General features: G+C 41.9%; 1 protein-coding gene and 1 long non-coding RNA gene across 7 annotated transcripts in view; one reads left to right on the forward strand and one right to left on the reverse strand.

The window, feature by feature from the left end:
- The window catches only part of LOC109283505 (uncharacterized), a 37,447-nt gene extending 34,016 nt beyond the window's left edge, over positions 1-3,431 (forward strand). For both annotated transcript variants that reach the window (XR_009460211.1, XR_009460212.1), the window contains one exon: positions 1,948-3,431. This is a non-coding gene — a long non-coding RNA (uncharacterized LOC109283505). The remainder of the gene's footprint in view (positions 1-1,947) is intronic.
- The window catches only part of HEATR5A (HEAT repeat containing 5A), a 131,776-nt gene continuing 109,229 nt past the window's right edge, over positions 3,430-25,976 (reverse strand). For all 5 annotated transcript variants that reach the window (XM_059723022.1, XM_019488779.2, XM_006263021.4 and 2 more), the window contains 7 exons: positions 23,666-23,793; positions 19,446-19,593; positions 17,170-17,442; positions 11,726-11,950; positions 7,967-8,121; positions 5,787-6,000; positions 3,430-5,122 (listed from right to left, as the gene is read on the reverse strand). In XM_059723022.1, coding sequence (XP_059579005.1) covers positions 4,818-5,122; positions 5,787-6,000; positions 7,967-8,121; positions 11,726-11,950; positions 17,170-17,442; positions 19,446-19,593; positions 23,666-23,793 — 1,448 coding nt within the window. In that variant the 3' untranslated portion in view covers positions 3,430-4,817. The remainder of the gene's footprint in view (positions 5,123-5,786; positions 6,001-7,966; positions 8,122-11,725; positions 11,951-17,169; positions 17,443-19,445; positions 19,594-23,665; positions 23,794-25,976) is intronic.

Consider the following 25,976-nt stretch of genomic DNA (forward strand, 5'->3'; position numbering starts at 1 on the left):
TCATAAATAAGCAGACCCCTGTGGTCCCTGTGGTCTACTGTTCAGATCATCACTACAAATGCCCCAAACCAAGCAGTGTACAGAGACAACAAAGCTGCAACAGTAGCCTAAAATAAATTCTGTCCTTTAAGACGAGAAGGTATTCTACAATGTACCACCAGTCAGTTCCTAGAAGGGCTCTGTTCTAAATGGCACAAAGAAATGTAGGATATGTCCCACAAATCCTTGCATAACACCTGAACAGTTAACCCACCCAAGTCTTGATGCATGTTAGATGAAATAATATAGATATGGGAGACTGGCTACCTGCCTTTGGGCTGTGGATACTTAGCAGTGTAGACATCCCCAGAAAGGTTCTGGGCTACTATTCTAGTTTGCTCCAGTGGGACTAAGGAAGATGCAGCCTGGAAAGGTAGCAGCTCCAAAGAAAGAGAAATGAAACAGATAGCTTAAAAGTAGCCACTGACTCCTCAGCCTCAACCACCTTCATTCAGGGAAACTGAACATGGTAGTTTGGGCATCCCACTGCTCCCCCTTCTTTGCACCTATTGACTAAGTGTTAGACTCTCCCTTCCTCCCCTGGACTCATGGGAGCAAACCAAGAGAGCATGCAGGGAAGACAGAAGGCTAACTAGCACTAAAAGTTACATCATCATCAGTCTACCAGTGGTTTATGACACTGTACAGTAGTAGATGACAATATACACCAAGATTACATCAAATACCTCAGTAAGCTGATTGATCAGTACATACTATTTGCTGTCTATAGGCCTTTGCATAATTTTTTCTTCAATTTTCTTATTTCCCTTCAGGTGCCATGTTCCAACCAGTGGAGAAAATCTTTAGGTAGCTTGCTAGTAATTTATACTTGCTTAAAGTGCATTGACTGTTTTACAGACAGCAGGGCACACGACAACTTGTAGGCTAAAAGCCTTTTATTAGAAAGCCCATAACTTGATTTATTACTAATATAAAGCTCAATTTCAGGATGTGGGAAGTATCCTTGCCAAACAAGTTTTTATTCAAGATTCTAAATTAGGGATAGATTTTCTGATGGGATTTCAGCCAGGTTAAGCCAGTTGTTCACATATCTGAAAGGGATTATTACCATACATGCCCAAACTTTGCAGAACTTGACACTGGGTTGAATTCCATTGAATCATATTTTACTGAATTATCTGCCTGTTTACTTTGGACTACTGCCCAATGGGTTACCACTACTGCTACCAAACAATAGTTACCAAAGTGCCTGCTGCACTCATTCAGTTCTTCCCATGCCCAACGACTCACATCAGCTTTCTTGTGGCATTGTTGGTGAGGAGATTCCTACAAATTTCCAATTAGTACATTCTTACCTACAAGACTACTATACTTCTTGTACACCAAATAATCTTAACTAGTGGTAGATACTGTCCCACTCCCTAAATATCTATAAGTATTACTGACTATTGTAGCTTATATTGTCTTTTCAATTTGTAGTCACCTGGCACACTTTTAAACATAACAAACCAGTACTAGATCACATACAAAATAGCTCAACAAATTATGAAAATTATTTGCACAAGTGCAGAGCCCTGTAAGCTTTGCATACACTTAATGGCAACTTTATTGCCAAAATTGCACAATGAATGATTTCAGCATGTGGGACTTCAAGCAAGTATAATTGCCATCTGTCAATACCTTGGCAAATTATTTGTAAGTTTTACAGGGTATTATTTTATCACAGTTCTCTGTGCCTGTAAAAGTGTCAGGGAAGTTGAGAGAGAGACATCAAGGAAGCACCAGGAACAGGCAAAAAGTGCTTTTAGTGTGACCTTGATAAAAAAAAAAAAGTATGAAAGAAAAATTTGACCAAGTAATGGCTAGAAAAAGGCCTGTAGCTATAAGCAAAAAAACCCCCAAAACCTGATTCTTTTTATTTGATCTCTGCTGTATTCCTGGAAACAGGATTTTGTGACTGAAAAGAACTGCATCAAAGGATTCCTGGTTCAATCGCCCAACTGTCTTCACAACTAAAATCTTCTGCAGGACCCCAAATACTGGTTCACTGCTCAGGTAAAAAAGGAATAATGGATTTAAATACTGCAAAGTTGCCATTTTATTAGATGAGTATGTTTCTATTCCCCTACTGGAAACCACCCCCCAAGAAAACAAACAAACAAAAACCAAACCCAGAGATTGACATCAAGGTGAAGTGCTTACAAGGAGTATATCTCCAAATAAAGTGACTAAACAAGTAAGCACAACTGCCTGCCTGGGAATGTTGTCACTTGGGCACAAGTGTTGAAAACAGATTCATGAGTGTGCCCAAGAACTGAGCACTGAAACATATTTTCAAACATGTTCAACTTTTTCAGGTCAAGCAAGAAGAAAAAAGTAGGAAACAGAGGAATTAATGCAAAGCTATATCAGCTATCTTTTGTAATCTTGTTTGCTTCAATTTAAAGTATGATTTTAAGTGTAATATGCATATGCAAGCTTAGGACACAGGCTTTTCTAAAGTCCAAATGGATAAGAAAATTGTTAGAATGAAATAAATCATTTTTTTAAACATAGATATTAGAAGTTAGTGCCATTTCTTCAGTCTTTTCTTTTACTTCTGGGTTAGAGTGTGTGGAGAGGATGCAGGGGGGGAGGAAGAGTAGTGCTTCTCAGTTATGAAGCTGGGTGAAGCAAGAGAAGGATGGACATTGAGTTCCTTTTTTGATTCAATCCAATTTGTTTGGCAGAAAACTTGTTAAACGTAATTGAACTATATTCAATTACTATGGGCAAATCTACACATACCCCTATGGTGCTGTTGTTACTGTGCTGTCATTTAGTACTTCCAAAAGGTACTGTGCTGTGTGCATGGCGCAAGGTTATTTTTAGCTGCTACGTTGCCATAGCAATGCACTATACTGAGGGAGCATGTCATTACAGCAATGTAGCTGTGACGTCATGGTTTTACCCATGGACATTATGTCATCATAGCACACTGCTACAGTGATGTAGCATCATGTGTAGACACATCCACTATCCTGAAAAAGACAGATTCCATTGCTGTAATTCTGAGGTCTTTGAGGACCTTATCTTGTTTAGCATTACAGGCCAAGTCCTTGATTAAGCCAATTACAAACCAAAATTAACAATTACTTTCTTTGACCTTTAACTTCAAGACCAACTAATAACTATACTCATGCCATTCCATATACATCTAGAAGGCTTCCTCTGACGGGGCATGGAAGGCTTGTACACTCACTTACAGGGAAGTTTAACACCTACTTACAGGGAGGTTTACTATCTTACTGACTACATTTTCCATTGTTATTGTAAATGTGCCTAGAAAGACACTGATAGGGCCCCCAGGGATAACACAGTCTCAATTTTTAAAGATCTACACAAAAGCTGGTTCTTTTCCCAGGCAAAATGACTAAAAACAACATTAAATGAAGAAAATTAGCTTTATTTATGTAAATTAGAAAAATGCATTGTTAGAATTTTGGTCAAATGGTTAATTCTGTACAATTTACAATTGTATTTATATACAAAACTTATAATAAAATACAGTACATTATACACTACCTGAGTCACAGTGCGTTTCTCAGTCCTGCCAATGTTTTTATTTTTTTTGTTTAATTTTTAACAAGGAAATACTAATCTCACGTTGATAGCATTTGGTTTATAGTAATACTGGCAAAAAGGGAGACGGCAATGCATGTAGAAAATACTTTGTAGCCATTGGAATTTCAATAGTTAGACTTTTTTATATTAAAATATGTTCCTTGATAAAAATTGCAATATTGTACTCTTTACTTTATTATGAGTTTGTTGTATTTTTTTGACACAAGATATGTTGACTTCAAACCTTTCCATCCCTCCTTGAAGACTGCATATTAAGGTGAGTCAGGTATATATAACTGATCATTTAAAGATCATGAAACAAATGTATCCAGATAAATAAGACGTCTGAATCAGAGGCACAGTGCATCAAAACTGCTGTCCTATTCAGGACAAGCTATGTAAGCATTAATTGTCTGCCTAGCACAATATCAAATTAGAACAAAGATATATCCTGAAAAGTGAGACTAATAAAGCAGCAAGGCACTCAGCCAGCCAACACTTGCATGTGTGCATACTAAAGCACTGTGTAAAGTCTCACTGTGTAAACCACTGCAGATTGGGACCTCAGTGATAGAACATTGTGAAGCTGCAGTATGACGGCATTTGTTAAACCTCGGCCAGCACAAGGGTCCAATAGAATGTAATTAAAGCTATGAATATTACTTTAAATGTAGCTGGATTTTAAAGCTCAATAATTTTATTTAAGGATTGTAAGGATATTTAATATATTTGGTTAATGATGCAGTATGTTAAAACAGTAATTAGAATAGATTATGAACTGCAGGTAAATTATGAACCCAGTTAAATTTAAAAAAAATCAACAGTCATATTAACTTGTTATTGATCATACTTGTTTAAAACAAAAAAATCTTTTATTTAATGACTAAGGATGTGGCTCCTAAACATAGCTGTGTTAAAGGTCTTTATTTTTTTCTATGTTAACCCAAATCTGCAAGTAAGGTGCATTCCTGGTAGTTTACTAATGCAAAGATACAAATTATGTAACCTTTGATAAGGTTTACACAGTGGTCAGATGAGTTTCAAAAGTCTATTATATTAAATGGAAAGCAATCTGTAAAGAATTTAATTAAAAAAAAAAAATTAGCTGGCTTTTAAATTTGAACTGAGCTAAAATTGAAAGCAGCCCTTCCCTACTAGAAATGAAAAGGGATTTTTTTGCAGCATCGAAGTGCATAAGATTTAAATAAGTGACTTTAAAGAAAATTTGTCTTTAGCTGAATGCTTGAACTTTTCCCAGGATTCTTCACATGTTTAGATGTTGTCTTGACTTTGATGCTTTCCTGATTGCCTTTTACAGCTGATTCAAGTCTGGCTTTCATAGTTGGAGAAGAAGCCATTAGTTTTTTAAAAACTGATGAATATTGTGGACCAATCTGCATCAAATTTTGCAGTGCAAACTCGTGTAGATTTCTTGCTGAGTTTGTGGCTAATACCAGTTCATTCTCATCCATAAGAAAGGAAATAAGAAGGGGCAGGAGACAGGCCACTAAATGAGTACCTACAAAGATTGAAAACAACACTTAAACAATCTTTTAACCAAGTTTCCAAATACTAATAAGTATTACTGATCTTAAAAAAAACCTCTCATTATTTAAGATGAACAGTAAATGATACAGTAACAAAATGACAGATACAAGAATATTTTTCACAGAAAAAAAAATCACTCTCTATCTGACCTTAAAGTTCTAGTGCTCAAAGGCAATCTCCCCAACACCTTTGCAAGGGAAAGTGGGTACAGAAATTCATTAGCTTATTGGATATTAAGGACCAGGGACACAACACAGACAGTGACTTCAAGATCCATTTTAATCTTCTTGATACTCCTTAACCCCCACACTTCACAGGTAATAAGGAACCTACTTAACAAGGATCCTACATTTGTTTCATCTGCTATTTAGTTCATCTCTGTTTGCTGTCTAAGAGGTCTGAGGAAAGGTACTATAATACCACACATACCAACCATTCAGTTGGTCCAATAAAATATATCACCCACAAGAACTCTTGCTTTCAGAGTAACTAATGATAATTAATAAAATTAATTAATTTATTTGATCATTTCTATTGTTTTTGTTATCAGTCTTGTTTTGCTCAATTATCCAAAGCAACTGTTCAGCATCACCGTGCCTTCAGATGTTAACAGGTATTTGAATGAAAGGACTTACGATGCTCTTCCTCTGCCATAGTTGTAAGAGCTGTTACGACCTTTATTCCTTCTTGAACTACTTGAAGTTCAGCAAAATTCTCTGGTTTTGTTTTCTCTGTTTCCTGCAATTTCCCCACAATGGATGATGCCAAAGAATGAATGTAAGGATGTGAGATAGCTCTGCTTGGATGCTGAAAGATGGAATGCAGCAGCTGGTAGCACTTAAGCTGTACCTGAGGGGGAGGAAAAAGTCTACATTTACATGAAACAAAGTTATGCATAAAACTCCATGCGAAAACACTTTAGAACTCAACACAACTTGGAAGACAAATTTTAAAAAGTACACCCAACAGCTTGGAAATGCACGTGGCAAAAGACTCATATAGTTAACTGAAAAATGTACTTGATAAGTTCAATTATGACAGAAAAACCTCTCAAAAATACTTTGCTAGTAACAAACCCAAGACCACACTTCTTTCTTCTTTTAACTTACAAATAAAAATGTCTGCATATTGTTTTAGGAAGCATAATGAAGAATGACACTTTTGGGGAGAGACTATGCCTAACTGCTGTTTAAATGTACATTTCTGAAGAAAAATTAGGCTCATTAATTAATTAGGTAATTCTAAAAAATTACAGGTGAATTGTGTAGTTACCTTGAAACCAGTTACGTGCACAAAATACCTCTCATGCCATAAAAAGCTCCAACCAGCTATAAAGTTAGACCTCAAAAATGTGTACTAATGTTAAAAGATGGCTGTAGAAGAGTCTGCCATGAGGCTCCCAGCTGGTGCTGGCAGTCCTGGGACCCAGAGTCCCACAGCTACAGATGCTGGGTCCCTGCAGTGTGCCTCTTGATGCTGGGACCCAGAAGCTGGGCATGACTGTGATCTCGCAGCCTGCTTTTAAAACATTTTTAGACATGCGCATTCAGTGTGATAATAAAGTCCTAACTGCTTTGGCAGTCCTGTGCTTCCACAGTGTAAAAAAAAAAAAATAAATAAAAAATAAATCAGATTTTCTATGTCTCTCAGGTCATGAAAAATAAAAGCAGCTGATTTGGGTGGTATATTGTCATAACATTTCAAGTAACTGCACAAATAAAAGTACAGAAGTGTCTGCAAAACAAAACTATTATCTCCTCCACTTATCGAAGTCTACAGCATAAAGCCTCAGAAACTATAGCTAGGCTGGCAAAGCCCTCTAGTCAAGACACAGCTTCTGATAATAACAAGGGATTTTTCTGCTTCATTACATACCTAAACATAAACTAAGTTGACAAAAGCCTTTTTTTGATTACCTGACCTAGAAGATCAGAAATTTGCCAGCATACCTATGTCATAATTTCATATAGTTAACCAATAGAGCATTAGACATTTTGTATTGTAGACTTGGCCAAAGTCTAAGTCAGGGCTGGCCAACTGGCAGCCCATGAGATGTTAACACCTCCACCTGACTGCTGCTGTTCCTGTTGCTCCAGCTAAAGCAACAGCTTAGGACTCCCTGTCCCTCCCTCAGCTTCTGCTGCATGCCCTGGGGGTGGGATGGCAAGGCACAACCATGTCTGCAGTTCCAGGGGAGCCAGGGGCCCAGAGCACCCATGCAGTGAAGTGCCACAGGGAAGCCAAGGAGTTGAAGGTGAGGTGGTGGAGTGCCACATGAGGGAGTGCCCACCCATACTACACCAGTGCAGCAAAATGCAGGAAGGTCTCCACATACTATGCATGGGGGTAGGGCATTGTCTGCCCAGTACAGGAGGAGGAGAGGGAGGGAGGGAAGGGTAAGGAACCACCACCTGTGTACATGCATGGGGCATCCAGCCTGGGAGGCCCACAGTCCCTGCTAGTGCTGTCCCCAGTGTGCAACTCCTGCTGGTTTGGCCCATGGGGCATGTGGCCCCTGGCCACTTTGAAGTTGGGCAGCCCTGGTCTAAGTCTCATTTATCAGGTGTAGAAATATTAACACAGAAAAATATAATTTGTTAAAATAATATTTTAATTAATAGCAACTTAAAAATAATATATAGGGTGAAGCCATTAGCTCTTGCTAACAAGCTTCAAATGTTTCTTCAAAAAGAGAGCAGAACTGCAATGAATTCTTTGGAATCAACACTTAGGATCAGTGAAAGAAGCTAAAAGAAAATGTGGCAAAAGGACTTTAGTCTATTTGGAATATTTTTCTTTCTAGAGTAGTACTTACTACAGGATCTTTTGAATCAAGTGCTAACTTAAACTTCTCAATACAACGCTTTTGAAGGCACTCTATGGCAGTAACTTCTGGACTTGTAGACAAAATAAATACTGTAATGGCAGTAAGCAGGCCAACTTCATTAAATTCTTGGAGAACTCCATCTACTACAGATGAAAAAACAGTTAAATTCTCATTCTACTGCAAGTAATACTGAAATACTCAAATGGTATGAAACGATCTAAAAGTAATAGTAATCTCTTGGTAACCATAAACATATTTTGATATGATTGTTCCATAATGTGTTTGAATGCAATTAGACAATGCTACAAGTGTATTAATTTATATTAAGGAAATATTTTCCTGTTATATTTAGTGTTTCAATTGCTTTCAGAGGATCTTAAAAACCATTAGTAATTTTGTTAAAGTTGCACTGAAGAACGGCAAATTTAATATTAAAAACTTGAAAAAAACCACATTATGTAAGTTTAAAACAGAACTCAGTGGTTTTATGAGAAACAAAATCTTTTTAATGTTAGAACTTACCAAACAATGGCATTATTTGAAATACAAGATTAGTGAATGAGGTAATACAGTGTTTTAGATATAAATTATTTGATCCTGCATCATGAAATTCCATTCTCAAAATTAACTCAAACTGTCCTGGAGACAAATGCTTTCATCCTGAAAACAGGTTAAACCTAAGGGAATGCGGAATAACAATATATAAATTTGAAATATGGTGCCAAGAGGAAGTTGGAAAGTCCAGCCTTACTTAACACTTCCATTGATTTGAAACAGAGAGTGGCAGCCTGATAAAAAATTGTAAGAAATGTTAAACAGGTAGTCGTTGTGGTTACCACTCAGGGGGGGAAAAAAACCCTATCAAAAGACAGCTGAAGAATACTGCCAGAAAAATTGAATGGCAAGTAGCTTGGAAAAATATTGGCATAATATTGTTTCTCAGGTGTAAATCAAGAATAAAGACTCCAAAATGTTCAAGGGGAAGGAAAAAAAGAAAAGAAATAAAAAAGCAGTAACATGGAAAAAGACAGTGAAGAGGCAATAATGTAGCAAGTTAGACAGGAGCTCACAATGCAGTATGGTTGCAAAAAAAGGGCATAGTAACCTTAGGCTTCATACTCAGGAGCAATGCAATGCTAAACCAAGAGATACTAGTCTTCTGTTTATACAGATTTGGAGTGACCACACTCAGAACTGCATGCTCTGTACTGGAAGCCTTTTTACTAGTAATAAATTGACCAACTGAAAGAATTCAAGGGAAAAATTAAAACAAAACAAGGAGGAAGTTTAAAGGAATTAAATTAACATTTTCTCACAAGTTGCACAAAGTATCTGCAGATATTTGAGAGGTATGATTAATTTTGTTTATTATGCTCACAAGACAATGTCTAGGTACTGCAAACAGATCATGTTTAAAAACATGTTTTTTAAAATGACTGTTCTGCCTACTCTACTGAATATGATCTCTTTTCCAAACAGATGGATGATTAGGAGGTGTTAGTAATAAACAAGTAACAGAAGTAGGAGAGGAAAAGCACAAATCTTTCAAAATCTTGCAAATAAAACTCAACACCAAGGAAGAAGAATTATTTAGGACAAGGGTATCAAGCATATAGCCCAAGGGCCAGACCTGCTCTATCTAGCCTGCTAAACAACCAGCAGGCAATTAGAATTTGAGGGGTTTGGTTTGGGGGAATAGTGACCTGCCACAGAATCTGGGACCCCTGGGCCTCAGTGGACACAACCACCAGTGGCTGGAGGACAAGTGACAGTTGATACAGCCCTGATGTGCTTTGCCCATTGCCACTCGTGCACCACTACCTCCTTAGCCACCGGCCCATTTGCCACCCCATACTGAAACTATCACTGCATACCCCCTGCTTGAGCTAGAGCTGCTGTGTGCCCTGTGCAGGAGCAAACGCTGTTGCTGTGGTATGGGTAGGGTTACCATACATCCAGGTTTTGCCCAGACACATTCTCTTTTGGATCCTCCCATTTCTGTTGGAGCGGTTTTAAAAAATATGATCAAATGTCTGGGATTTTGGTTAGCTCAGCTCCAAAGTTTTTCCCGGCACTTCCCAGACTGCCTTAGCAAGGAGCTGCCTGGGGCTGGGGGAGTGGGTGATTGGAGGCAGGGTGCACACACATGGGGCTGGCATGCACCTGGCAGGGGGGTGGGAGCAGCCCTGCAGCTGCAGGCAAGTAAGTTGGGGGGGTGGGGTGGGGGAGGGCCAGGATGGAGGTGGCTGCCCCTCCAGTGGGGGAAGGGGGCAGGGAGGCCCTTTGGGGGCAGCAGGGAACTGTATGGCTTGGCTGGGGGCAGAGAGAGTCTGCAGGGCTGGTGGGGGGTGGTGGGCAAGGCCTACAGGTCAGGAGTGTGGGGCACTGGCAGGGCTGGGGGGTGGGGGTGGGAGGAGGAGGCTGTGGCTTGGGGGTAAGGGGCACCAGAATGGGCAGGGCACCAGCATATCACTGCCCCGCACAATCATATTGCTCCCCTCCCAGGCTCCCTGCCATGCAACAGGTGTCCTCTTTTTGGAACTGAAAATATGCTAACTCTAGGTATGGGGCATGTGGCGGCAGTGGCAGTAGCCCTGTCTCTGGCATGGGGCATGTGGTGAGAGCTGGAGCCCCATGACAGACCTAGGGCTGTTTCAGTTGCTGCTGCTACATGCCCTGGGCTGCTTCCAGGCCAAGGAGCCCCATGGGCCACATATGGCCTAAGGCACAATATATATATATTTTGGTTTTTTTATATATATTGGTCTGCCATAGGAAGTGAAAGCTCCATGCCTTTGAACATTTAGAAGTGACATGGGCAAAACATGCAAGTCAGCTAAGGAAAAATCCTGCCTAGGCAAGGAATTTGACCCAGTGATCTAATGGGTCTCATGATTCTGTGATTAAAGCCTCCTACTTACATAGGCAGTTGTGTTTTATAGTTCTCCTGGGTTGTATTACAAAACAACAGAAGAAATAGTTCAAACATTCTTTGTTGCTTTGTTTTCCAGCCAGCTGTGAACTGTAAAATCTTAAAAGGGGAGCATTGTATAGGAATAGACTTGAAAGAAAAACATACAAAATAGATTTTAACTTGGTCAGTCTTTTTTTCCCCACTCTTATTATTATTTCAGACATTATTTCAGTGTTAGTATTTCAGACAAGCTTTTTCAGAGCTACCAGGCAAGCCAGCCTCCTCTTATGCTTGATCTTGCAGTGAAATCACAGTCCTATGTTTACTGGATCATAGTATCTGACTCAGCATTATGGCTTCATTACAGGAAAAGACACTTAAACAAGCCTTTAAATATAAACTGTGCTCTGATTAAATATGGCAAAAATATAAATAACTGATATAGATGGAAAAAGGTGAAAAATAGCTGTGTTTAAATCTGTTACAGTTGATAGGCCGCTCAATTTGTAGAGTTCCTCTGAGGCTCATTCATCTCACAAGTTTTTCCCCAAATCAGAAGACTATTTACCACTGAGTGGGGATTCACTCAAAGGAAGGGCCGCTTAAGGTTAGGGGGCTGCTTTAATTCTTAGCAACAGCACTGGTGCACAAAACAAAGACACGACTCTCTCACACCAAACTTGGGATGTGCAGGGACGACCTCTGTTGGCCGGATGTTAAGAGATCTTAAATTATTCACCTTCTTCCATGATTACCTGCTGAATCTCCTAAAGTCGTTCATATTTAATCTCAACAAATATCCGTTTTACTCTCCACCTCTACATTTTGGTTACCTGGATCCCAAGAGTCAAGCACCGTGACTAAAGCACTACGGAGAAGATCAGTCCAAGCAGTTTTGCTCTTCTCTGCTCGAGCCATAGGAGAAGACAAAAGCCCCTTAAGAGCTTGCAAAGATGCAGTAACTGTCACAGGTAACTGGCCATCAGGCAATTTCACAGCAGTTTCTCTGAGGACTCCAATAATTAGATACAGGATAGTAGGGAGAACCGAAACACTTCCTATGAGACAAAATAAAGACAAAACTAAAGTGTCATGGGCTAAAGTTAAAGACATCCAGCATCAAGACATTAAACAACAGGAAATACTTTCCTTGGATTTTATTACTGTTATTTTAAAACCAGGTAGTTTTCAGTTCTCAAAGGGTGCATCTACACATGTTCCTAAGTTGCCATGGTTACTGCACTGTGATTTAGTACTTCCAAAACTAGGTACTAAATGATGGTGCAGTAACAGATTGTACTGTGCCATGCCAGCGGTGCATGGTTATTTTTAGCCACTGTCACCGTAGCAAAGCTTTATAAAGCTGCAGTTTGTGTCCACAGACACTACATTGCCATAGTGTGTTGCTACAGAGCATAGGCGGCGTGTAGCAGGGCACATGCCACCCCTGAGATTGGCCTCAACCAGCCAGCGAGTTGGGGTCAACGGCCAGTGGCACCCCCTCCCCCCCGAGATTGTGGGGGTGCTGAGAGAAGCACTGGTGGCACTTCCCGTTTGCCACTAGCACTTCTGGTTTTTTTTATTCCCTCCCCCACTCCAGTCAGCAATTGGCTGCTGGTGCCCCCCTAGTATCAGGAGGCACCACCTGCCCATGCTATGGAAAAACAGTGTCATAGATTCATAGATGTTAGGGTCGGAAGGGACCTCAATAGATCATCAAGTCCGACCCCCTGCATAAGCAGGAAAGAGTGCTGGGTCTAGATGACCCCAGCTAGATACTCATCTAACCTCCTCTTGAAGACCCCCAGGGTAGGGGAGAGCACCACCTCCCTTGGGAGCCCGTTCCAGACCTTGGCCACTCAAACTGTGAAGAAGTTCTTCCTAATGTCCAATCTAAATCTGCTCTCTGCTAGCTTGTGGCCATTATTTCTTGTAACCCCCGGGGGTGCCTTGGTGAATAAATACTCACCAATTCCCTTCTGTGCCCCCGTGATGAACTTATAGGCAGCCACAAGGTCACCTCTCAACCTTCTCTTGCGGAGGCTGAAAAGATCCAGTTTCTCTAGTCTCTCCTCGTAGGGCTTGGTCTGCAGGCCCTTGACCATACGAGCTGCCCTTCTCTGTACCCTCTCCAGGTTATCCGCATCCTTCTTGAAGTGTGGCGCCCAGAATTGCACGCAGTACTCCAACTGCGGTCTGACCAACGCCCTATAGAGGGGAAGTATCACCTCCCTGGACCTATTCGTCATGCATCTGCTGATGCACGATAAAGTGCCATTGGCTTTTCTGATGGCTTCGTCACACTGCCAGCTCATGTTCATCTTGGAGTCCACTAGGACTCCAAGATCCCTTTCCACCTCCGTGCCACCCAGCAGGTCATTCCCTAGGCTGTAGGTGTGCTGGACATTTTTCCTCCCTAGGTGCAGCACTTTGCATTTCTCCTTGTTGAACTGCATCCTGTTGTTTTCTGCCCACTTGTGCAACCTATCCAGGTCTGCCTGCAGCTGTTCCCTGCCCTCCGGCGTGTCCACTTCTCCCCATAGCTTTGTGTCATCTGCAAACTTGGACAGAGTACATTTCACTCCCTCGTCCAAGTCGCTGATGAAGACATTAAAGAGTATCGGTCCAAGGACCGAACCCTGCGGGACTCCACTGCCCACACCCTTCCAGGTCGAGACCGACCCATCTACCACGACTCTTTGGGTGCGACCCTCTAGCCAATTCGCCACCCACCGGACTGTGCAGTCATCCACATCAAAGCCTCTTAACTTGTTCACCAGTATGGGGTGGGATACCGTATCGAAGGCCTTCCTGAAGTCTAAGTATACGACATCCACCCCTCCTCCTGTGTCTAGGCGTTTCGTAACCTGGTCATAGAAAGAGACTAGGTTGGTCAGGCACGATCTGCCCGCCACAAACCTGTGCTGGTTTCCCCTCAGCATAATTTGCCCTGCCGGGCTCTCACAAATGTGAGCCTTGATAATTTTTTCAAAGACTTTGCCAAGGATGGAGGTGAGACTGACCGGCCTATAGTTGCCCGGGTCCTCCTTCCTCCCCTTTTTGAAAATGGGGACCACGTTAGCCCTTTTCCAGTCTTCTGGGACTTGGCCCGTGCGCCACGAGCGTTCGAATATTCCTGCCAGTGGCTCTGCAATGATGTCGGCCAGTGCCTTCAGCACCCTCGGATGGAGCCCATCCGGGCCTGCCGACTTAAAGGCATCCAGTTCTTCCAAGTGACTCTGCACCACCTCAGGATCTACGTATGGGAGTCTGGCGCCTTGCTGCTGCCTCTCTACAACCCCAGTGAGAGACTTGTCGTGCCCCTCACTTAGGAACACTGAGGCAAAGAACTCGTTGAGGAGTTCAGCCTTGTCCCCCCTATCTGTCACCAATTGTTTCTGCCCATTTAGCAACGGTCCTATTCCTCCCTGGGCCTTCCTTTTACTACCAATATATCTAAAAAACAATTTCTTTTTGTCCTTTACAAGTGTCATGTGTAGGCACACTCAAAGTATTCTATCTATTTAAAGTACTTGGTTTCAGGGGAAAAATCTAACAATGCTTAATATCAGAGTTAGAATTAGAATCGTTATTTAAAGAAATGCTGAATTCTCTTTTGTGTCATAAAGTAATTTAAAGACTGGGGTAGTTTTTTTAGAAAGGTGGCAAAGGACAAGACTGGACAAAAATATATAAAATAATGAATGGTGCAGGGAAGGTATATTTGCAGCCTTCCTATTTCAGAACATACGAACAAGGGGATATTCAATTAAATCAACAGATGGTAAAGTCAAAAGTGATAAAGGAAATACTTTTCCCACACAACATGTAATTAGAACAGGAACTCATTGCTATGGGAAATCATTGAAGAATTTACTGAGATTAAAATAAGGATCTGATACTGATATTGGGTAACAATATCTAGGACTACAAAAGCTAATGCCAATGTTGGAAGGGGAAAATCAGATTATGACTTACTTGCCTATGGTGCGGTTCTTCATTTCTCTAAATCATCTGTGGATGGTCTATTAGCAAAAGGATACTGGATTACACAGACCATAGTCTGATGCACTATGGCAAGTCCTCACGTTATGTTCCTAAATCTTTGGATTAGGCTCTGTAGTCTGGGATTCTGCACAGGCATTGGTCCACTAGAGTCAATGGATCAGGATCCTATGTGCATACATTCTATTAATTTAGATCCTGCTTCAGCAAAGCAAAAACTACATCCTTAAATATGCTTTCATCAAGTGGTAGGCAACTGGCCTGCTGGGCCACCAGATCCAACTCATGGAGCCAGGGGGCTCTGGCAGCATTCAGTGCACGCATGTGGGTGGGGGGGGGGGGGGGGGGGTGGAGAATACTCAGCAATGTTGGATCAAGCTTCCTGCTGCCCAGCTGGAGAAGTGATGGCAGAGACAGAGGCAGTCACCAGGGTCCTACTATTGGCCAACCACTTCTTTAGTTCACTGCTATTAAGCAAAATCATTAAATATCTTAAGTGATTTCCTGAGCAGTGATGGATTTAAACACCATTTAAATTCCTTATCAAACTGATGCCTTATGATCTTGATATTGAAAAAGAAAAAGAAAATCTTTGAAATTTAATTGTATGAATTTAGGGAGAGGTGTTGTTAACGAACATCAGCAAATCCGCTCATTTTATTAGGTGTATACACATAGAGACCTTAGTTCATTTCTATGTTCTGTCCTCTTTACTTGGTCTGTTTTTGCAATCAACACTGCTACTGCTCATCTTGCTCCCAAATTTCCAGTCCTGTAAGAAGCCCCCCAGGCCAGATGACAGCTCTCTGGGATGGATCTGGCCAGTTTCTGCTTGCAAAATAACCTGAATTACTGCAAGGAACAAACTTAGACCAGGGAGAAAACAAACATTTCATTTGACTTTCCTCACAAGCAGCATGGATCAATGTCCAAGATACTTTCATGCCAAGCTGATGAACATAGGGTGGAAGATGGCAAAAAAAACCCCAAAAACCCAAAATCATATTTCCACTCAACAGTAATCTTTATGATCAAAGATAGAGGACAATCAACTATTTCCCAAAGTAGTCTGTCTTCTAGGGATGGAAAGCTGCTGATCATGCCATGAATCTTCAGTGTTGAGAGACAAATAAGAAAAGGGGCAATTTTCAGGGCTATGAATGCAAAGGAGGGAATAGACCAAATTTACTAGTTTTTTTATAGAGCCAGGGATGTCCACACGTGTATCTCAGGTTACGTGAATAAAGTAAATAATTTAAGTCTATTAGGATCTAAATTAGACATAATGAAGCAAGGTATGAGACAAAGCAGTTTATAGAGAGTGAAAGTAAAAGCTAACAAGATAAAATATCAACCCATTTTAAACAATTATTTTCTAAAGCAGGGATTTCAAATTTATGTGGCCCTGCAGGCCAGATTGAGAACACAAGATTGACCTGTGGGCTGGATCCCGAGTGTGGGGCTGGAAATTTGGTGGCGGCAGCATTAATTGCCACAGCACCTGCTGCTCCTCCTGCTACCAAATTTCTGACCCCACGGACAACACAACATGGCTCCACAACCTGGATTGAGCCAGGAAGCTCTCTCCAGGGCCTGAAACTTGGGGGTGGGACAAGAGGCTGTAGCATTACCTGCCCAAAGCCATGGCAACACATGATACCACTGCTCAACCCACCACCAAATTTCTGGCCCTGTGGGGAGCCCTAGGGGCAGATGACCTGGTTCTGCAGGCTGGATCTGGCCCATGAGCCATATCTTTGACATGGCTCCTGTTTTAAAGTATTTAGCATGTAGTATGGGGAGAAGTTTCAATTATTTGAGAAAAAACAACCGTTGCTTTGTATTTTGGGTTCCTGTAGTTTAGAAGTCAGCTATTGTTGAAAGGAAAGAGAGAGTATATTTCAATTTGCAGCACATTATTAGAACTGCATGTTAAACTGAACATCTGCAAAGGAAATATACAGCTCAAAAAAAGACAAAAACAAAATAAGTTATTTAAATTGGACTCCTTATGTGGAAGAAGAGAAAAGGCTATCTCAGTCTTGCAGACTACTGCAAACTTTTAGTTGCTCTGGTGCCCATCAGCTTGTTTTTTAACCTTTCACCACAAATAATTAGAATAGAAATTGTCATGGGAAAAATCATCAAAAACTTGCTGCAGCACATATTCAGCCAAGAAAATGATATAGCAGCAAACAGGCTCTTCTATCACCATTATTTTTTCATTTACCTTCCCCTTGTAATGAAATTGCACTTTGGAACCACATCATACCTTCAGGAGAGCAGACAGCAGGAACATCGGAGAGGATAACTAATGCTGCCGATACCAATTTGCTTCCATTCTCTGACAATAATTGAGGCTTTCCATCTTTAACTGCGAAGCTACCAGTTAATTTAGGGTTGAGCTGGGGGAGCTGTCTCACAAGAATGCAAACACACAACTCCAGCGTTGCAAATACCAATGACTTTCCAGGCACCAGGCCTCCCGTATCTTTTCCTTCTCCAAATTCTGGCAATGTCTCCTTTTCTGCTGCACCATCATCAACTACAAGTAAAAAGAAGAAATACAACAGCTATTAATTAATGTGCTTTGTTGATAAAAGTTTAATTCTTGAAGCCTTGTCATATCAACAGCTGAACATTTGCAATTTTAAATTTGAATTCAGCATAACATTCACCTGTTGGATGACAGCTGTACTTTGAAATGCATTCTTAAGAATGATAATCACTGGGCAGGCATACTTTGAAATATGCTTTTGTATATTGGCATGTGTATGGCTATAAGCAAGGCAACTAGTAAAGTTAATTATCAGGCAAACTTAAAAGCACATGGACTAGCTGCCTTCCTTATAAACATACAAGTTAGAGTTAGTTAATAACTGCCAAATTTTTAACCCATGAAATTTTCCATGTTGGGAGTCTACCTCCAGCTGATATTTTTATGAGGAGAGCATTTTAACTGTGGAATGGGAGTCTCTCTGTCCTGTGATCCTGTCATTCTGCTGAAACCCTGGCAATGTGAAGAAATCTAGCGCAGACAGAATAAGTGCCTGGCTCAAGAGGAAGGAAAAGAGTAGATTGGCACAAGAAGTCTGAAAAAATTAAGATGCAGGGTAGAGGTGGATACAAAGTGTGATTAGAAGTTGGGAGAAGGAAGATAATGGGACCAGTTGAGCAAATAGGCTGAGCAAGGCAGCTATGACTGGGGCACGGAGAGCCAAATTCAAGGTTGGGGGTAAAACAAAAACTGGATAAAGAACTGGGGAGTGGGGGGAACTAGGAGTGGGTGGCAAGGACATTGGGACAAGTATGCATGGAGAGATTCGGTTAGAGATTTGATATGGAATGTCAGGAAGTAGATCAGGAGAGAGAAAAGAGAAACTGCCAGGAAAGGGTAATTGGTTGGGCAAGGAGACTGGGACTGGCACGAGAAGCCTAGAATGGAGAAGAGAGAGGATTGGGATAAAGAGAACCTGGGCAGAAGAGGTTTGTCTTAAGGGAAAAAGAAAAAAGGGAAAAGACTCTGTGACCATGAAAGTACACTCTGCCTCCAGAGCTGGGGATAGAACTTGCAATTTCTGAGTTTCACCATACCTTGCTGTCAGCAGTTAGTTGCGCAAACTACTACCAAAATATGTCTCATCCTCCTCTAGTATTGTTCCAGAGGATGACAACCTACAACTACTATCAGTTACTTCAGTGGTTCTCAAACTTTTTAGACTTGAGGTGCCCCTCAAAAGATTCAAGCACCCCTTGGATAATGTCAGCTCTTAGGGTTTTTTTGTTTGTTTTTTACTACAGAAAAATAAATGGGGCAATTCTTCTGTTGCAAAGAATTCAGATCGATCATATGTTAGAACGTTTTTATCAATATGGATTCCTCTTTGAAATTTCTGGGTTTGAATGGCACCTTTTCAAAGGAAGTCAAGGCACCCAAGGGTACCACAGCACCATAGTTGATAATCACTAGTTAGCTCAAGTAGCAGATGTCTGTGAAATGGATCCAGAGGATTTCAACCCTGTTGCTGAATAATGTGAATTCTGAATATCATGTTAACTGAAAAATGAGACATTCCATCATGTTTCTTTATAGAAACCTAGGAAGGTACATAAAAAAACCCCACTACAACAGAGGAACACTAATGTTGCTAAGTCAAGCACTCAAGAACTATGAAATGCCAGTACTGCATTTAACTCTGCGACTTGAACTTGGCCCTCATGTGTACATACACTACCATATGATATTTAATTACATGATAGATAAATGTGGGAGGCTAAGGCTGTGATTTTTCAGAGAATTTAGTATTATGCAGTACTTAAACACTCCTCCTGACTTCAGATGCAGCACCAGCTACAAGTTTATCTGCAAATCATACTTTAATGATCTTTAGTCACGCAACCAGGAAATGAACATACACTTAGTGACAAAATGTGGAAAAGTTTGCTTAGAAACCTGTGACAAAGACAAGGCTAAATTCCAGTTCTCCAAGACAACAGCTTACTGCTTTAACCTTAGAAGTGTACATAATTACTAGTATAAGATTATACCTTCTGCACTTCTGCGTTTTTCCCTCACATGTTCCTGAGATGCAAAAAGAATCTGTCGGACCACTTCAAGAGCAGCAAGCTGAATGTCAGGCAATTCTCTGGTTAATATCAGTCGATGCAAAACATTCAACAGCTCTACACCCAGCTCCTGTAGTAAGAGAAATGTTCGGTATTTTAAGGCTCATAGTTTGGTATTGAAATTGTAGAAAAAGGCACCATTACCCAAATAATTCCTTCTTGCAAAACCAACAGTGCTGCTTTCATCATCAGAACTGCCAGCTCCTGTGATTTTATCAAAAGTGCCTCATTCTTCAGTGTTTTTCCTAAAAGCCTATGATTACATGATAATCTTAGCTTTCATTATAAAGGTCATTTTCTAGTTCTTGGAGTTTCAGAGAGAAAGCTTAAAAACCATGATCAAATAGGACCCTAAGGACTTAAAGACAGAAGGCAAATTAAAGAAAAAAAGACAATACCATGCAGGACACCTAAATAACAATCTAAATTCTGGAGCATATTTTGAGGAGAATTTATTCCCCCAATGGTCTCTAAAATATTATAGGAAAGACAGATCCTTATCTACATCTGCTTTCTCCCAACACATATTAATACCTATCCCGAGGTTGAAATATTAGTGTAGACCAAGGGAGTCAAACCCAAAAAGACCCACAAGACAGATGAGTGGTGTGAAGCCAGGCCTCAGGCTGGATCAGGCCCAGGGAGCCCCTTCTGCCCCACCTACTTACTTCCAGCATACTTGATCCAGCAGTTGCTCCAGCTGGTCTGGGACTTGTGCTGTGTGCAGTACAGATCCCAGAGCAGCTGGAATAGGTGCTGTGTGTGGTCTAGTGTAGCTGCTGCTGTGGCTGAACTGCATGCAGTGGCCACCCTGGCCTGACTGCACCACATGTGGCACCTGCCCCAGCAGCTCCAGAATGGTGCTGCATGCAGCGTCACTCCAGCCAGTCTAGAACCAATGCTGCATACAGCACCTGTGAGCACTGTATGAGCCCAAGTTGGTTGGAGCAGACACCATGTGCAGTGCACTTCCCAGAGCAGATGCACCATGTGTAGTACAGTCCAGTATGCAGCACATCTGCCACTCGGACTGCACCACACACAACACTTGTTTCAGCTGCTCCAGGATCCGTGTCACATGCAGTGTGGGTCCCAGATCAGCTGGAGGAGCAGCCAGGATAGGTAGGCTGGGAGAGGGGAAGGAGAAGGGGATGGCATCCCTGAGTTCAATCCTGCCTGCACACTGGCATCATGCCATGGCCACATGTCATGCCTCACTTGGGCAGCACTAAGGACCAGGTGCCATATGTCTGACACTCCTGCAGGATATGTTTGACACTCCTGGTTTAGAAAGAAAAAGAGCAAGCAGTTCAAACATGTAGTTTCATGACCTACTGTTTAAATTAAATTATTTAAAGGTAGGCAAACAGAATAAAAAAAATCATAAAAATAAAAGTGGGAGAGACTACAAGGTTGAAATAAAAAGAGGTAAATTAGAGTTTAAGTTATAGTAGGAAACTGAAAGGTAGGATGACTTCAGTTGCGCCAGCCAAAGCTTTGCTTTTGCTTGTAGTTGTATCAGTCTTGGCATCTTTAAAAAAAAAAAAAAAATCATACTCTGAGCTATAGAAATACTTTGCATGTCTTACACTTCAATTCTTTGTCAGAAAAACAGAGGTCACATCATACAAACAAAGGGCACATTTTAATTTCAGGGACATACGTTATAGCTGTGTTTGTCTAAGAAAGAGAGATAAACAAAGCTCTTGGGTCAGAAGCAGTATCTTTTATTAGACCAATTAAATAGTAGCAAAAAAAATTTCTCTCTGCAAGCTTTTGGGTATACACAACCTTCTTCAGGCTGAGGAGAATTCAAAGATTGTAAAAGTTCTCCTAGGTAGAAAAGAAACTTCATTTTGCACAGGGGAGGTAAAAGGTGGAAGTTTATTCCCTTGGATACCTCGGAGTCCTTGTGTGAGAAGGTTACTCTATGATGTGCAGATTAGGCAGGTTTCTTCTCCGGAGGTGTCCGATGTCAGACAGGGAGGTGAAAATTTCTTCTTTTTGGTTAGCAATGAAGTTTACATTTGGCTATACTTCACAACAGGGGTGTCAAAGATATGGTCTGTGGGGCACCTGGAGGGGCTGGAAATTTGGAGGTGGGCTGAGCAGGGAAAGGATAAACTGAATTCTGTTCTGTGAACAGTTTCTGGCTTATTCTCGTACGGGACAGAACTCGATGCATCTCTTTAATTAAAATAATGTTTTGACGGAGTACAATTCCTAATCAGATGCTACATGAAAGTAAATCCAAAGGGTAAATATTTCTTCTGACTGATGCATTTCAGAAGAACACTGATCTTGGAATAGAAGATGCAGTATTTTTCAATGCGGTTTTGAGACTAGTGTCCCCCAAAGAATGAGTAACATCCAAATAACATGTTCAACTAGAATTAAAAAAAGGTGTTAACTTTCATTCAAGACCGCAAACTAACTGCCTAAATAATAAGTATACAAATCCTTATAGCACCCAGGTATCAATGGGAAATTGATAGTTAGAGATTGACAGTTATATTATCTATATTATTGATAGTTAGAAATTGATAGTTATATTATCTGCTATCTACAGGGGTATACAAACTGGCGAGTGAGCAAACCAAGTTTGTTTTGTTTTGTAAAAGGAAAACTTATGTGGCCTTCAAATAATGAAACACTTTCTCGACTTTTACTTTTAAAAAACAGGACTATAAAAGGAAGGTTTATCAGATTAGTTGACAGTTATGCAGACACTGTCGCAGGGCACCTCGGTGCCTGCTCCTAGAGAGGAGAAACTGCCAGGGAGAGAGAGAGAGAGCGCCCTGGCAGGTCATAACGAGCCCAGCTGAGGGGTTGCCAGGGTAACAGGCGCAGCTGCAGGTTGCCGGAGCAACTAAGGAGAGCCAGCTGCCTGTAGGGGGCAGGGCCTGGCCCTTATAAAGCCCAGGGCTGAGGCCAGGCTGGCAGTTCTCTGCCAGCAGCCGGAGAGGCAGGAGCTCCCTCGGCCAAGAGATGGGTAGAAGCTCGATGGCCAGTACAGCTCATGAGCGCTCCGAAGGTTGGAGTAATGGTGCTAGGTTATAGCCAGGCAGCTTACTTTGTAGTGGCTAGGTGCCATATGTTTTAGTTGTAGCCAGGAGGCTTGCAGTATATTTTGTGATGGCAGTGAGGGGTGCAACCAGTGGGTTGCGGACGGGGGACACAGACCCCGGGTTGTGTGTGGGGTATGTAGACCCCAGCCCCAGAGCGGGGCAGCACTGAGAAGCCCAAGGTGGGCACAGCGAGCCCCGAAGAGGGGGAGCACCATATTAGGAAGCCCAGGATGGGCGCAGCAGATGCCAGCAACGGCGTCACTTGCGGGGTGCATAGACCCCAGCCCCAGGGAGGGGCGATTACTGAGGAGCCCTAGAGAGGGGCGATATTGAGGAGCCCAGAACGGGCGTGGCGGACCCGGTAATAGGCCTGCATTGCAGGGAAACCCAGGACAGGGGCAGGGTGCCACGGTGGACCCCGACGGAAGGGGTTAGTGGCACAGCGCCCCAGGAGAAGGGCAAGGTGCTGCGGTTGTCCCCGACGAAAGGGGATAGCAGCGCGGTGAGCCCATACCAGAGAGGGTGGTAGTGCGGTGGACCCAAAAGACCAGTGGCCAGAGAGGACATCCCAGAGGGGACTAGTTTACTGTAGAGCAGGCCCAAGAGTGGGCATAGGTGTATTGTGACCGGACAACGTCTTTCCCATCAGCAAGGCTTGGGGCATGGGATTAGGGGTGGTAGGAGACACGCGTAGCCCATAAGGCTAGGGTGCCTGGGGAGCACCCATTACACCGGGAGACCCCAGGGGGTCCAGGAACACATGGGGACAGAGGTCCCGAGTAGCCGTGCCCAGGGAGTCATAGGCAGCCTCCCAACCTTATATTTACCAGTAAGACGTGGCGGGCGAGAATTAGAGGGTGCCTTGGGTCGGCCTTGACACGGAGCGAGGGACTTCGAGGAGATCACGGCCCTCCTAAAGGACCCCGCCGTGACACACACATACGCTGTGAGCTTCCTTTACATTCAGTACCTCAAACCACCATCCTGGTGGGTGTTAAGTAAAGCAGAGTAATCACAGAGTTACCTACCAGGCATTATCACAACACACTGAGAGATTCTGAATTAATGTATTACCTGATCACCACCTACTTTAGCTCTAGGCCAAGGAACATCAAGCAATGCCTGTAGAGCATGTAAGCATGCAGTAATGTTCTCCATTGCTGCATCTGATCCAGGGGAGCAGAGAAATTCTACACTAATCCCTGAAAATGGCAGAAGAGGGGAAAAAACAAAAAATACATATTTTTAAAAAACATTTTGTTGAAAACATTCAGTAACTTCGTCAAATAAATTGTCCTGTTGACCAGACCTGGAAACAACAATATATTATTTTATACAAACACACGCATATATATACACACATGTGTACACACATGCTTTAGTAAATTATTTTTTGCAAATAAGTTAGGGCAGGGGCTTTTTTAATTCAGTGTCTAAAATAAGGTTAAAGTGACTAAACTATCCAGATGTTACAGTATATATAAATACCATATTTCTTGCATACAACATGTGCCTTTTCCCCAAAAATCAGCTCCCCCAAAATGCGGTGTGAAATAAGTGGGAAAATCATGTTTTGCCTGAGATAGAAGCACGGTGGTTTTGATTCCTGCTCCACAATGCAGCAGTTCTGGTCTTCACTTCACAGGTGTTAACACTCATCTCTCCTTTTTAATGATCATTCCACTAATCAAGCAACCCTTTCTGAGGGCAATTTTGCTGTCCCTTAGGACTTATAGTCTTATTTCACAGCTCTTCAGTTTTTTTTCAAGATCCACCCAAGAATCTCAGACTTCAGCAGCAGCTATGATTTTAGTTAAGCAGGAAAGAGAGGGTAAGTCCGCCAAAGATTAGCCTTTGTACCTGTACTCTGCAATTATGACTCTAGGAAAAAAAAAAATCTTCATAATGCCTTTCAAAAATATTGGAGTCTGAATCTACTATGTAAAATAATTTTTTTTCACAAAGAACCAACATACTATCTCCCCCAGCTTGAATCTAATAATCCAGAAACTAACATGTAAACTCTTATCATACTGATTTACCCTACCAATTGATTCTGTAATGTATCTACAGTATAGATTAGAAAGACTGAGAGTTTGTCTTAATTTAAAAAATACTTCAGATTTGTATCAGATGGATTCTGCTTGATTGAGGGGCCAACCAAGGTCCAAAGAAGCTTGACTGCACTAGGGAGAAAGACTCTTATGATTCAGAGGAAAAGTCAGAAAAAGAAGCGGAATTCCTCAGAGGACTTTGCTGTCAGCTCACTATGCTGTTCAGAGTGGTGAGGAACCAGATTAAAGGAAATAAACAGAGGGTGTGTCTACATGAGACGTTTACTGTGGAGTTGACTAATTAGCTCTACAATAAAATGTCAGAGTCTACATGTGCAGTGTTATTAGGATGGAGTAAACTAATTAACTCTGCCATACAACAGTACTGCCAGACACAAGTACTATCTTATGGCAGAGTTTAGTCAGCTGCAATGCATGTGTAGATGCTGATGGGGCTGCCTGGGGCACGAGGTGCTTCAGTGCAGGGCCTGCCTGCTGGCTAGCTCTACACTGAAAAACCCTCGTACCTGTACCAACCCCTCTGCAGCATGTTGAGCTGTGGCAAAGCAGCCCCAGGCTGGCAGGATGACTCCTTGGACTCCTGCCCGCTGGGGCTGCATCGCCTCAGCTCAACGTGCTGTAGTCCTGGGTGCACATGCAAACACAGTGCCAGGAACAATATACTCCGGCACAAACTGTGCTGGAGTTTATTCAGCCATATTAATTGCACATGTAGACATGCCCACAAGGGAGTGTATTATTTCTAAGTATTTTACATGCTATGGACGTAAGGGATAACTGCATTTAGAAATCTTTAGAAAGGTTGTGTGGTTGCTTATCATTATCATGTGTCCCAGAAGTGATAAACTGGGAATGTAGAGTATCCATGTAGTGGCAGACTTGGAGGAGAATCAGAATTGCTCTCAGTGGCCTAAGGCAGGTGACCCCACAGTCCTTTATCCAAGGAGGGATAACAGGCACAGTGCTGTGGCCAGAGATTTGTCAGGGAAGGAAGGAAAAACAGTGCTGCAGATTATTGTGATCACTGAGACTAATATGAACTATCTTGCTGAGCATCTAGCATACACAGCTTGTTCACAGCTATGTGTGAGAGATAGAGCAGCTATAACCAAGTTAGTAGGTGCACTCTGGAATTACGCTGTTTTCCTCAGATCATATTAGTCCCTAACACCAAACCTGTAGGTTTAGTGGCTTGCAGTGAACTGTCACATGCTTAGTTTAGCTCTTCCAGGATATTTTTCCCAGCACAACTAAAAACAGATTGTAATTTTGTCCCCAGGACGTGACACATTCCTTGCCATGTGCATTTT

The sequence above is a fragment of the Alligator mississippiensis genome, chromosome 2 (genome assembly GCF_030867095.1).
Source record: "Alligator mississippiensis isolate rAllMis1 chromosome 2, rAllMis1, whole genome shotgun sequence".
Classification (NCBI taxonomy): domain Eukaryota; kingdom Metazoa; phylum Chordata; order Crocodylia; family Alligatoridae; genus Alligator; species Alligator mississippiensis.